A 13,254-nucleotide genomic window follows, 5' to 3' on the forward strand; every position below is an offset into this window, starting at 1 on the left:
TTCTGTTTTCAGTTAATACTAGCAGCTCACACAGCTTTAAAGCAGATCAGCAATAGGAAACATTATATTTTTTGATATCACTTTCTCTCCTTCCATCTATACACCAGAAAAATCTCTCATGTTTCATTGTCTTCAGTATTTCAGATCCATCTCATAACACTCCACCAAATGATGACTGGGATGCTCGGGTAGCTTCTCCTGTTTTTGGTGCTTCTAGCAGCATGAAGAACAACTCAAGTACAGTTCATACTCCTTGTATTTTAGATTCAGGATTGAAGCCTCATCTCAAAATCAACCTCTTCAACAATCCATCCAGTTCCAGATCTCATAAAAGTAGATCAAAATCTGAAGATGTTGCTTTTGTTGCACCGCTGAATCTTGGGTCGGAAATCAACTCAGTTATCAGCCAGGCCTCTGTCCATAGGCAAATGGTTGTGAAAAGGAATTCTAATGAGGCTGTAGCCTGTCTTGGCACCTGCACAGCTAAAGATGAGGCGATCAAGAGCGATGTCCTTCTTGTATACCAGAAGCAGCTAGAAGGCAGGTGTGCTAAGAGAAAGAAAACTGAAGATGATCATGCAGTTAGCTGTGAGAAAACATCGTTCAACAAAGAGAACTCTGTGCCCTTTCGATCTGATGTTCAGCAGGTTAATGGGGAACATACAGGGGATAAGCCCTTGGATCTGTCTGATCGCTTCTCTGGAGTTCGCGGTCAAGAGAAAAAACAAGGAGGTGAAGAGACATATAAAAATAGACTGAAGCAAGTGACTCTGCATGACATTTTTTCTCACATAGGGAAGACCATTCCTGAAGGTTCATCATCCATTCAAAATGCCAACAATGAGAGCTGTTTATTTGGCAGAGATTTACAAGAGGAATCCTGTGTACAAGAGGCAGTGCTGGGAAAAACATTCCCTGACAGGAAAAACCAGATCCCAACAAAAGAAGAAGTTCCTCCTTTCAAATTTGCACCACTGCCGAGTTCTGCAGAGACAGAGGAACTTTTTGATGATGTAAAGGTATGCTTTTCTGACTCTTTTTTTTCTCCTTTGAAGTATTTTATTTAAGTTTTGGGAAATAGTAAAATTGCAATATGTTGTTAGGTTGCCAGTGGCCATGTACCAAATAGAAAGAAAACAAGGACAGGACATGGAGAATCTGAACCAGCATCTGTACTTCAGCCAAACCCTTGTAGACTATCAAAAATTAAAGCCCAGCAAAATGAGCAAGGTAACTTGATGAAAATGTTTGTTTTACTGCCTACCTACCCCCTCAGCCTGTGCTTGGATTGAATAGAATTTTTCCTATCTTCCTTTCTTCTACTTTAATCCCTTTTTTCTGCTTCTAACTCAGTCACATTCTATTTGGGATTTCTCAAGATCACGTCCAGTATTTACAAGTCTGTGTCTTCCTGGCATACTTTTGCCACTCTATAATAAATATATCATTGGTATTCAGGTGTACATTCAACAGGCTAGGAATCTTGTTCTTTCTTGTTTGTTTAGCATTGTTATTCGTTGCACTGTAACAATAAAATCTCATGAAACTTGAGTTTAAACTATCTATATCAAATACTTGAAAACTATTCAAGTGTAACCATAAGTCATTTTTTAAATATTTTTTATTATTCCTAATGATCTGGTAAGAAAATTTGTACCTTTATTGATAATGCGCACAGGCTGTCTTAGGTTCTTTCTAGAGCATGTATCGTCTCTCCTCTTAAGTGCTCCCAGTTGGAAAACTAACTTTTTTGTACTAGCGTTTTAGAATCAGAGCTTCTGTACTCCTCAGCCAAGCTGTGACTCTGCATACTTTATTTAGAAATACTTGCATTATGAATTTAAAAGATACTTGCCAATAGTTGCTGTGGCTGTGTAGCTTGGAATCTAAATATTCCACTCAGAGACAAATCAAGAGGCATCTTTGGAGCAATGACTTTTGTATTCTCTGCTTATGACACTTATATTGTCATTGATCTAACTTCAATAGTGAACCAACTAGGGAAGGCACCCCTGGACCTGTTGTTTGTAAGCAGAGAAGGACTGGTAGGTAAAGTGATGGTTGAGGGCCATCTTGAGTATGACAGTCACAAAATGATAGTTTTCTATTCTCCCATCCACAAGAAGGGCTGGAGTGAAGATCCAGGGAACTACAGGCCTGTCAACCTGACCCAAGTGTCCAGGAAGGTTATGGAGCAGATCACCTTGAGTGCCATCATAAAGCACATGCAGAACAACCAGGGGATCAGGTGCTTCTGGCAGAGTTTGATTCTAATTATTTGTCTGTTGTTTCTCATATTCTGTGCATACAGACCTGAAAGATAAAACCTCTTTAGAAAACTTCCAGTGGAGCATAGACCCAGGAGCTGACCTTTCACAATACAAAATGGACATTACTGTGATTGATACAAAGGTGAACTTTTATAATAAGTCTGCATGTTCTATGATGTTGGAAAAACTTGCAAAGCAGTACAGTGAACATTGTTCTGGGCAGACCAAACCCACTTTGTAACAAAAATCAGAATTTGGCTCATTTGATATTTGTTCATGCTACAGTTATCCTAAAACATTTCCACTGTTTTGTTGTACTTCATAAACTCAACAGGCATATTCTCAGTATGAAAGTGGACAAATGGTTGTGAGAAAGAACTCTACAGAGGCTGTAATCTGCAGGAAAAAAAGTAAATCCGTGTCCAAAAAGAAGCCAGTAACTGCTTTGGAAGTGTTTCAGATACACAGCACTGACACTTACTAACCAGCTGTTTCTGGGTGCAATTGTCACGTTTCCTTTTTCCCCTAGGGTGGTTCTCAGGCCAGAGTTGGAAGGGAAGTTGTTGATATGGACTATACCTATGTTAGTGACAGTGTGCTATTAGAAATGAAAAATCAACAGCAAAATCAGGAAAGCAGTCCACGTAAGACATTTTTTTTTCTCTTTTCTTCACTTTGGTTTGCTTTTTTGTGATATGATGGGGTTTTGGAGGTTTGTTGGAGTTTTTTTGGTTGGTTGGTTTTTTGAGGAAGAGGAGTAAAGAGTAAAAGGGCACTTTTTTTCCCTGTATGGCTAGATAGTACAAAATGGTTTGCAGTAAAAAACTGGTGATGAAATTTTATAGGTTACACAGTTCAGTCTGTTTCCTAGAGAGTTGGTGGTGGGTTTTGAGGTTGTGTTTTTTAACATAGGTTAAAAAAAAAAAACAGGATTTGTGCTGAGAGAGCGAGTAGCTATTCCTTCACAGTGCTTAAAGGGTGAAATACTTGACCATATAATAGTTCTGATCTCACCTGCAGTGAACAGCTTTGAAAGTTTTCTATGTAATCTCATCAGACTTTGTATGAGAAGACTAGTTTAATTTTTAATGATGTATAAATTGAACTAGTGTGTTTAAAATAAATGCAACTGTGTTTATATCACTTTTACCATATGATATGTGGTGAATCATGGCTGCAGGGCAGTACAAAAAGTCCTTCCTTCTGCTTGGATAAGTCCATAATTAGAAGAACAAAAAATTTCACATGTCCAGTATTAGGTTAAAGGTATCTCACAATGATTTATCAGCTAATTAAATTTTTAAAATGGGATCCAAGGTATCTGAAAAATAAATGAGCATTGGCCACCTTTGAAAGATTGACAGAGAAGTTGCAGCAAGAATTAAGGTATAGCTGTTTTTGAGTTAATTGGTACTGGAGCAGTAAGTAAAATGTTAATTCTTTAGATACACATTTAGTCAAACTGCGATTGCTTGGCTAAAATCATTGAGACACTGATTGGATGTTCCTCGTGCTTTTAATGACAGGAGGAGAAATAACAGATATGTTTGATCGGACGACCCATGAAGAATTTGAATCCTGCCTACCAGAAGATAGTCTATCTGCATGTGATGAAAAAGAAACTCTTCATGATGAAGAGCAGGATAAGGGAATAATAGCAGCAAGCAAAAAACTAAAGAGTGGGATATAATTTGGTTTTGTCTTTATTAGCTTACTTAAACTACAAGAGTTGATTTGAAGTCAGACTCTGTTCTTTAGGAACAAATATGCCAAATAAACTACCAGTTCTTTTTGCATAAATTTGTGGTAAAGTTGATTACTTGTAAGGACATAACATAAATCAATATGAATTTTTTTTTTTTTGGTAGTTCATTTATCACCACACAAATGTGGAATGCATAGTGGAAGTTGGCACAGCAGCAGAACACTAAATTGACTCTTAAAAGAAACACCAGGTTTTGGCTACAGTTACTTACTTCCTTTCTTCTCACTATTCTAGGTTCTATTGAAGATTTTACAGTGTTTTGTATTTTTAAGCAGCCTTTCCTTTGATGTTCTTCTTGTCTTTTTTGCTTGTCTCACTGCTGCTTTCCTTCTACTCCAGAAGTGCTTTTTGATTGATGGTTATCAGTTCTGTATTATTTTTTGTAGCTATTTGAATCTGTTGTCTCAGACTGAAATGTACATGGCATTCCTATAATTCTTAACAGTTGGTTATTAATTTTACAGAAGTTTCTGCAGGCAGTCTGTTAACCTTATATTTTGTTTTGCATGTATATTTACAGAACATGAGGATAAACAAGATAAAGCCAAGCAGAAAGCTTTTGTAGAGCCTTATTTCAAAAGTGATGAGAGGTAATTTAGTTTGTTCTTTATGGGCATTTTAAGGCTCTTTGTATCTTCCCTATAGGAAACTTGATCCTCCATAAAATACACATCTTTGTGTGTAACAGCCTAGCTGTTGAAGATGCAGATGTAGAAGATCTACTACATTAGTAAAAAGACTTTAGATAAAAACTGGGGTAAGGGAAAAAAATGTTGAAATGCCTGTTACATTTGCTGAAAAGATTGCCTCTTCTGCTTTTTATAATTTTAGTGAATGCAGTGTTTTGTAATCCATCTGGTTTCTTACAGTCATGTGGTCATGCCTGAATTTATGAGCCAAGGACCTGGGCTGCTTGTACAAATGAAAACCTTTCCTTCTATGGTATTTTTGCCCCTTCTTCTCTAGGCAATAAATGAAGTGTTCAGCTATTGCACCTCTTAGTGCTTCATCTGTTGCCTTCCAGTATTATCATAATTGGAAGTCTGAATCTTCATTTTGTAATGATACCAAGTTCTTCAGTTAGCTTGTATTTTACCCCAGTTTTCTTTGTAGAGGAAAACTTGTTTATTGTTTTGAGAGCAGTTGAGTTGAAAAGAACCTACTGATCTTGAACCCCAACATGTGCTCCTCTCATGGTAATCATTGTAAGCACAACTCTGTCTTGGACAAAAATATTCTATAGAAGATCTCTGAGTAATTTCTATATAGTAATTACTTTTACACTCTGAAAAGCCATAATAATGAGACACACATCTCTGGTTATGTGAAAGTTCATATTACATTTGAAAACTATTTTATTTATAAAAATTGCCATAGTCAACTATGAAAGGCAGTATGATTTGGATTTTGTAGATATTTTCTGAATTATTTTTTTAACTTGTCTGTCCATCATTGTGTTCCAAAAAAATGGAAACTTCCAGTCATGGAGAAGAAATAAAAGTACTATTATGTGAAAACATGTTTGTTTTTCAGAAAGAGCACTGCGTTAGATTTTCCTCATATTGAGGTTATTCGAAAAAAAGAAGAAAGAAGAAAATTACTTGGCCACACTTGTAAGGAATGTGAAATAGTAAGTAGTGCTTTAAAGTTTGTCAGTCTGCCATTTGTCTTACTCCAGACAGTATCTAAGTGCTGAAGTGCTGTTTTTAATTATTAATCTGGTTGCATCATCATCATTATCTACAGTATCTGGGAAATAAATGTTTACCAAGGCTAGATAACCAAGTTTGTAGGTGGTTTGTTTGGTTTTAGTGCAGTAGCCACATTCAGCATGGAAAGACTTGGGTTTGATTTTTTTAGTGTGTATCTGCATGACAAAAGAGCTTCTTATGTCATGGTTCCAGTATGATTACTGTTAATAAAAAATGCATTAGCTGGTCAAAGTGCTATTACAGCTTTCCAAATTTTAGATCAAAAGCTCTACTGAACTTTATGGACACTGGGATAAGTAAGTTCTGTATCCTGTTATACCTTATATAGATAGACAGATCTCATTTTGGTTTGGTTGATTTTTTTCTTTGTTTTCTGTGTTAATTTTTTCAGATAATTGCACCGGCATAGGCAGCAATGTGTATATTTATGCAAATATATGCAAAAATGTCTAAAGCTACTTGTTTAAAGTACTTGTTAAAAAGTATAAAATTTTAGTTTTCACATTACACATTTTTTTCCTCTCTTTCTATTTACTGAGCTGCTTTCAGATATTTCGTGTAGAGATAAAATACTGATGTAATTACATGTGTAATAAGAACATCTTTTATTTAGCCATTAATAGAGTTATGATCTAATAACTGATGACTCAGTAGATGTGGATTAATGACTGAACAATTATGGATTTTCTGGAATCTTTCCACTTAATTTCCACATGTATATAGAAGCAACATTTTTCAGAGATTCTCCTGCTATTCACTTTATAGTCAAGTCCCATTTACTTAGCTGAATACATTTATTAGAGTATGTTTTTAATGAAAATATTTTCTGAAAAATATTGGTAAAACTCATTGAATACAAATACTTAATTTTTACAGTCAACTATAAATACCATTTAAAAAAATACATTTGATTTAAAGAGTTTGAAGGAAAACAAAACAACCCCCAACCTTCAGTCTCTTTCATGGTTCCAGAACCATGTGTTAAGCATTTTAATTTCCTGTTTCTATAAGCTGCAGATCTTCCTTCTGTAAATCCAATCCCTGTTACTTTTTGTCAAATTGGAGTGATAACTATAGTGTCTGGAAACATTCACAGCTCCAGTTTTGTAACAGTAGGTTTCTACATTAAATTCTAGGAAAGTTTAGATTTGTTGTTGGTTTTGGCTTTTTGGTTTTTTTTTTTTTAAGTCTACACCATTCAAGATTAATGTCTTGGAACGTGTGGAATGCTTGGCCATGTCATTGCACAATAATAAAACTGGCTTTGAATTAAATGCCTGTGGAAGAAGGGAGTATTGGATAAAGTGTAAGTGATGCTTTAGAAAAGTCTTGGCTTGCTGATTAGCCATATGGGTTTGAAAAGCTGCCAGAGTCTAAGGGAATATTTAGGGAGTGGATAGAGATCAGTAAATTGATTCTGGCCACACTGCAAGTGGTGTGAGTGGGGTCAGTTACTGTCGCTCTGAAAAGACCTGAGATTTAACTTCTGCATTTGCCACAGCAGGCTGATACTAAAATCCTTTATAAGTCCTTTATCTTAAAGCTTTGTGGAAGCATCTCATTCACTTTACAGTGTAGAACTTTTGATAAGAAGTCTTGTTTTGGTTTTTTATGACCTTGTGATGCTATCAGAGAAAGATTATAGGCAGAAGTTACAGGTAGCTTGTAAAAGTAACATTTGTTAGTGTGGTTACTAAGTGTAACTACATTTAGGTGAATAGGAGGATCACTCAGATGCATTTTTATATGCATTTAGATGACAGGAATTATTATGTAAATTCTTGCTAAACTAATGGGAGGAATGTTTTTAGGGTTTGTTCAATTTCTGAAACTGCAAACTGTAGAGTTCTATAAATAATTCTTTTACAGGGAGGACAGGATGAGATTGTAGTATCTTCACACATGGAAAAGCCTAGCTCAAATGTTTTAAAATGGATTAAAAATGCTGTGGACAGTGAGATAAATCTAGAAAACAGCTGAGAGTTATTTTTGCTGTTTAGCTGACATACATAGCTCTTATTCTCTGTCAACCCTAATAGATTTCTAAAGAAGCCAAAGAAGTTTCTTTTTAATTTATTTATAAAACATGCTTATCTTGATTTTTTGATTGTTCTTATTTTCTGTTCCTACTAAATTGTACTGTATTTTTCATTGTTGGATCTGTAATTATTTCTTACTAATCATAAATTGTTTAATTTAAAAAAATGCCACACACTAACAACTTTCAGTAGATTAATTTCTAAAATTTCAGGCTATTTACAGGACAAAATTAGGAGCTATGCTAATTATTCCTAAATAAAACTCAGCAGTATTTGTCTTATACCGACATTGTAGAATTCTTATAATGCATTTTATTGACTTAACAACTTGTTCTTAACTTCTGTCAGTGAAAATCAAATGAGCATACTTTACAATTCCAAGTAGGTTTTCTGAAATCATGCCAGTAGCTGAGAGCATGAAATAATCTCTGTTGACAGAGGTATCCTGTTCTTTTCCTGAGTTCCTCAGCCTAGGTCACTTTCCATATGATTGAATGAGTTATAAACTTTAATTTGCCCTTTTTTTTTGTAACACTGCCATTTCAGTAGAATTGTTTTACCATTTTCACAAGGGTCAGATTTCTTGTGTGGCTGTGACTGTTGACTTACCACTTGAATCAAACAGTGTATTCACTTTGAAAATACTTTGACCCTGTATGTGCTGTAAGGTCCAAATTTGTATTTTTAGGAGATAGATTAGAATTACAAATTAAAACAGTAGAAAACTGCATGGACAAAAATATACTCTAACTTTCTATGATGCTACTCGGGGAAACACACAGCAAAAAGGTTTGGAGGGGGTATTTACTTTTCTCCCTGGAGCCCCCAGTAGAACTGGCAGGGGTGAAAGAGTATAGCAAATTTACTATAGAGACTGCTCAGCTGACAGATAATTTCAGGAGTCCCAGTGTCAGTCAGCTACTTTAACTCTTTATTTACTTTTAATTTGAGGCTAAGCAAGTCGGAAGCATTTTGACTTAAGTTTTCAGTTACTACTGTAAATTTGGATACTGGAAATAATTCTGTAGCATGGGGTTTATAGTGGATTTTTTTTCCTTTTTTTATTTTATTTGTAGATGCAAGCTGACACTTATTAAATTTAAAAATTCCGATCTCTTTCAACACCTGTGCTACTTAGCTTTGTAAAATCAGTCAGTAGACTGTTGACATAAGTAATTGTACACATGCCTCAACCTTGTTACTTATGGTATGTTAAAAGATAGAAGGTTAACAAATTTGCCATGATAAAGTTATACTTAGTCTGTAAATTCAGTAAGCTTTTAGGATAATTGCCAGGTGTTTGTCACTTGGATAACGAATCTCTACTCTGGCTGTCCTCACCATTGTTTTTAGATAACTGTGTTAATAAACACAGTGATTGATAGTGTCAATTGTGTAAAGCAGTCGCTCTATTATGTATAAATTTGTTAACTGGGATTTTTCCTCCCTTTATATTCAGTATTATGCAGACATTCCAGAAGAAGAGAGAGAGAAAAAACTAGCTTCCTGTTCAAGACATAGGTTTCGCTACATTCCTCCAAATACTCCTGAAAATTTCTGGGAGGTTGGATTTCCTTCCACACAAACTTGTGTGGAACGAGGTTTGTGCCAAAAAAAAAGCTTGAAAAGTACTTTTTAAAGCTCTTTTATTTTTGTCCTTGAAATTATCTGTAGTTCATACAGCAGCCTTTCTCACCCAGTCCTGTTCAAGTCTGTTTATCAGCAGCTGCTGCAGCCACCATTGTCTGGTTTTAGCAGTTCCTGTACCACTAAGAAATAATATAAGGAGAATATAAGGAAAGAATATAAGGAGAATTTCTTAGAGCCTAGATAGAGATGACAGAAGTCATTGGGATTCTCCTGGAACTTAATTTAAACCCTATATATTTTTGAAAATGAACAAGAATTGGATTTTCAGATGTAAAGGCCAAGAGATTGTACTTACTTAGGAGAGACAGGCAGCACTATTGATGTCCTTTGTCAGTGTTTTTAGAGCTTCATAATACCAGATGATAATGGAAATGTTGCAGGTAAGGTGTAGTTAAACAGTTTTTCATACATATACCCTGCGTGTTAGTGACAATGAAGATGTGTTTGGTTTTGGGGTTTTTTTAAACTCGTCTTCACATAGAAGTTTGTTCTTTCTAAATAAGTTTTCAAAATCTTAGAGCCTGGTGTAAAAATGAGGTTTTACAAATCATGTTAAAGCATGGTGAGTTTGTAGTGTACTCTATATACAATTCTTCAGAAGTGGTGAAGTGCTGGGGTGAGGAGGCCTACAGGAACTCTCTGAGTTCTTTATATCTTTACTTGTGCATTAGCTGTGAAACAGTAATCTTTGCTTTTATCTGTTCTTGTAACAGTGTCAGGCCAGGCATAGGAAAATGTAGCCAGAGTTGTGTATGTATATTGTGTGATAGCGTGCATTATCATCCTTAATCTTTCACAACAGAGAACCTTGATTTTTATAGGCCACATAACTTGTTACTGCCCATTTGGAATCTTCTTGCAGCCTCATTAAAAATTAGCTTCTTGGCTGTGTCCTTGTTCTTCTGGAGCTAAGAGCTGTTCAGTTGTTAATGGTTCTCAGCAGCAAATCAGAGGCAGACTTTAGATCAACCCTCCCTTGGAAAAGGAAATATTTTGTAGCAGTGCCGCAAGAGAACTAACACAAGAGAGAGAGTTCCCATGATGAGCAATTGCTCTTGCCACTCCAGTGTAGTAGGGTACAACACAGGTATTTTCTGCTCCTTATTGGTATCTTGAACCATCTGTTTGTGTTGGTTTGGGGTTTTTTTTAAATAACAGAGTTACATAGACAGAATTTTCCACCTATGAAGTAGAGGTCTACTACTCTCATTTTGGTGGATGTTGTTGCTGATAAACAGTAAAGAATTGACAAAAGCCAGGTGCTGAAACTGACTTGTATAAAATGTCTGTTCACTGTCAGTGTTAGCCAAATTAAGCATGTTGTAGAAATTTTCTATCCACTTTTCTTATCAGAGAGCTTTCAAGGTGTGTTTGATCCACAGGCTCATGTTCAGCTTTTTCCAGTCTTTAATAAATCTGGGTGCTCTTAAAACAGAGGGAGGTACTGTTTATACCTACAAAACACATATGCCTGAAGTTTCCTCTGTATGACTAGGATTTACATTTTCCAAAGTGATTTTTATTAGTGAATTGAATTAGCAGTTCTTGCATACTTTGTTACTCTTATGTAAAATCCTTGGTAGAAAGAAAATGGAAAGTGCAGTTTTATTTTGAATAAATGAACAATTCATAGTTTCCATTCTGTTCTTCATTGTCAACTGTCTGTAATTCATTACTGTGCAGTCACCTATTGGAGAGCAGCTGCATATTTTAATGAATGATATTTGCACACTGGGATCTCAAAACGTTTATGTGAAGCCAGAACCAGTTGCCCCAAAAGAAAAAAAAAAATCAAAAGTTATTTTTTGAGGCTAAACACATATTAAAGCTAAAGTTATGCCTGTTTTTATATTATATTTCTTACCTCAGGTTTATTCTTTTTAAGGCTACATTAAAGAGGACCTTGCTCCCTGTCAGCGTCCAAAAAGGCGGCAGCCTTATGCTGTGATGTTTTCTCCAAAAGGCAAAGAGCAGAAGACATAAAGGATGGGGAAGTGAGTCGTGCCAGCCTGAAGTGGATCTTTCCTGTCCATAGATATTTATAGTTAATATAAACTTGAAATAAAGAACTGTGTTTTCCACAATGATAGATACATTGTTTAATTGAATATGTAAATTTTATAAAATTCATTTGCAAGTCTGATGTACCAGGAAAGAAAACTATTTAATGTATGTTTGTTTCATATTGTGTTAATACATTTTGTATTCGTTTTTGCACCTGTCAGAGAAGTCTCCTACCTTCTTTTTTTCTTTAAAGCCAGCAGCTGAAATTCCAGCAATTTCTGTCTGAACTTTGTGTCAGTGAGTAACTACTTTGAAGTCACTGAAATAAATTGTTCTTGCAAGAGTAAATGTCTGTCAATTGGAACAGAAGTGACAATTTTCTAGGCTGCTTTTATTTTGCTCTTGATTTTCTTGTGTTTTTTTTTTTTTCTCTTGTTGCAATAATGGTTGTATCTACTTGGAATAAAGCTGTATTAAATATGAAATGTATCTACTGTTCATAGTTTAGAGGTGTGAAAACCAGGAAGTCTAAGTGTCTTTCTTCAAGTCCAGTGTTAAATGTATAGCACTGTGTTTTCCTCAGTGTTTAAATTAGAATATCCAATATTCCTTTTATTTTTTCCTTGAAATCTCTTTGCATATGTGTGTCTCATTTATTTATAGAGATAAGCATAGTTATTTCTAAATTTGGGTGACAGCTCTGCCCAGAGTTCTCCTAGCGGACAGCAATAGTCATCACCTAGGTTACAAAAGATTCTCTAGAGACATTTTAAAATAATCTTTTGTAGCTGGGGATATATTTCCATATTTGCATTGGGAAAGTGAGATCATACAGTATCACAGAAGCAGGGTAATACCTACATAGGTAGGCAAGCCAAAGATCACCATAAGATCCCTAGGAATAAAGAAGCTACAATAAGAGTTGGGTTCAAGCAGTGAGAAATCTTTTGAAAAGAGATCATAAAGCAAGCAACTATGGAAATACCTGAAGTAAAAACAAAATAATAGAAAGTACAGATACATCTGGGGGTTTATCTTTGTATGTAAAAATGTGTCTGTAATTTCTATTCTTGTACTTTATGTATGGGCATAAAAATATATTTGAAAACTTGGTGGATAGGACCATTTAAATTCATATAGAAATGGTGGCAGGTTCTGCTGGTGGAGAGGTTGTAGCATAGGCCCAAGAAGAAAACTAAAACAAATGTGGTCAATTTAACTGTAACACTAAGTGACACAAAGTCCTTTTAGATGGCAGGCCTTGCAGAAAAGTAGAAGGGATAACAGTAGGCACTGTCCCCATCCTCCCTGCTTAGTTGGTTTACTTCACCATTTCACAGGGATATATCCTGAGGAATGCCAAAGGCATAAAGCCAAATAAGAATGAAGGTCTTTAGTCATTCCCATATATACTAATGCATATTAACAATAAATGTTTGCGACACTGTAAAACCATTTCTTGGAACAGACTGCCAACCTGTGCCAAGGTAAGTCAGGTTTCCTGGATTTTTTTTTTTAAGTGAAAAAAATTAACAGGTGCCGCCAAAAAGTGGAATTCTTGCAGGTATCTTGAAATTTGTTTTAGAACAACTATTACATGCTCTGCATAAATATTTATCCATCAAGAAGTTTTTAACAAGAAGAGTAAGGTAGGAGACCGCTTATAACTAGGGAGAGCCTTTACACAGTGGAAGCTACATCCACCAAAAGAAAAGTGGAAGCACATTACAACTTAACAAATGTAGATTTTGCTATGAAGTAGGCTGTTTTGATGCCTTAACTTTTAGCTTACACATTTTCCTGATTCTATACTG

The 13,254-nt window shown here is 35.4% G+C and overlaps 1 protein-coding gene across 2 annotated transcripts in view; it reads left to right on the forward strand.

Annotated features, from left to right (window-relative positions):
• The window catches only part of RBBP8 (RB binding protein 8, endonuclease), a 33,641-nt gene extending 21,682 nt beyond the window's left edge, over window positions 1-11,959 (forward strand). Inside the window, exons 11-19 of one of the 2 annotated variants that reach the window (XM_030266084.4) lie at window positions 137-1,019; window positions 1,104-1,230; window positions 2,312-2,412; window positions 2,800-2,914; window positions 3,797-3,949; window positions 4,556-4,625; window positions 5,569-5,665; window positions 9,246-9,387; window positions 11,322-11,665. In XM_030266084.4, coding sequence (XP_030121944.2) covers window positions 137-1,019; window positions 1,104-1,230; window positions 2,312-2,412; window positions 2,800-2,914; window positions 3,797-3,949; window positions 4,556-4,625; window positions 5,569-5,665; window positions 9,246-9,387; window positions 11,322-11,419 — 1,786 coding nt within the window. In that variant the 3' untranslated portion in view covers window positions 11,420-11,665. Of the gene's footprint in view, window positions 1-136; window positions 1,020-1,103; window positions 1,231-2,311; window positions 2,413-2,799; window positions 2,915-3,796; window positions 3,950-4,555; window positions 4,626-5,568; window positions 5,666-9,245; window positions 9,388-11,321 lie in introns of both variants that reach the window. The other variant, XM_030266083.3, reaches the window with a different exon arrangement.
• Window positions 11,960-13,254: the final 1,295 nt, after the last annotated feature.

The sequence above is a fragment of the Taeniopygia guttata genome, chromosome 2, assembly GCF_048771995.1.
Source record: "Taeniopygia guttata chromosome 2, bTaeGut7.mat, whole genome shotgun sequence".
Taxonomy (NCBI): domain Eukaryota; kingdom Metazoa; phylum Chordata; class Aves; order Passeriformes; family Estrildidae; genus Taeniopygia; species Taeniopygia guttata.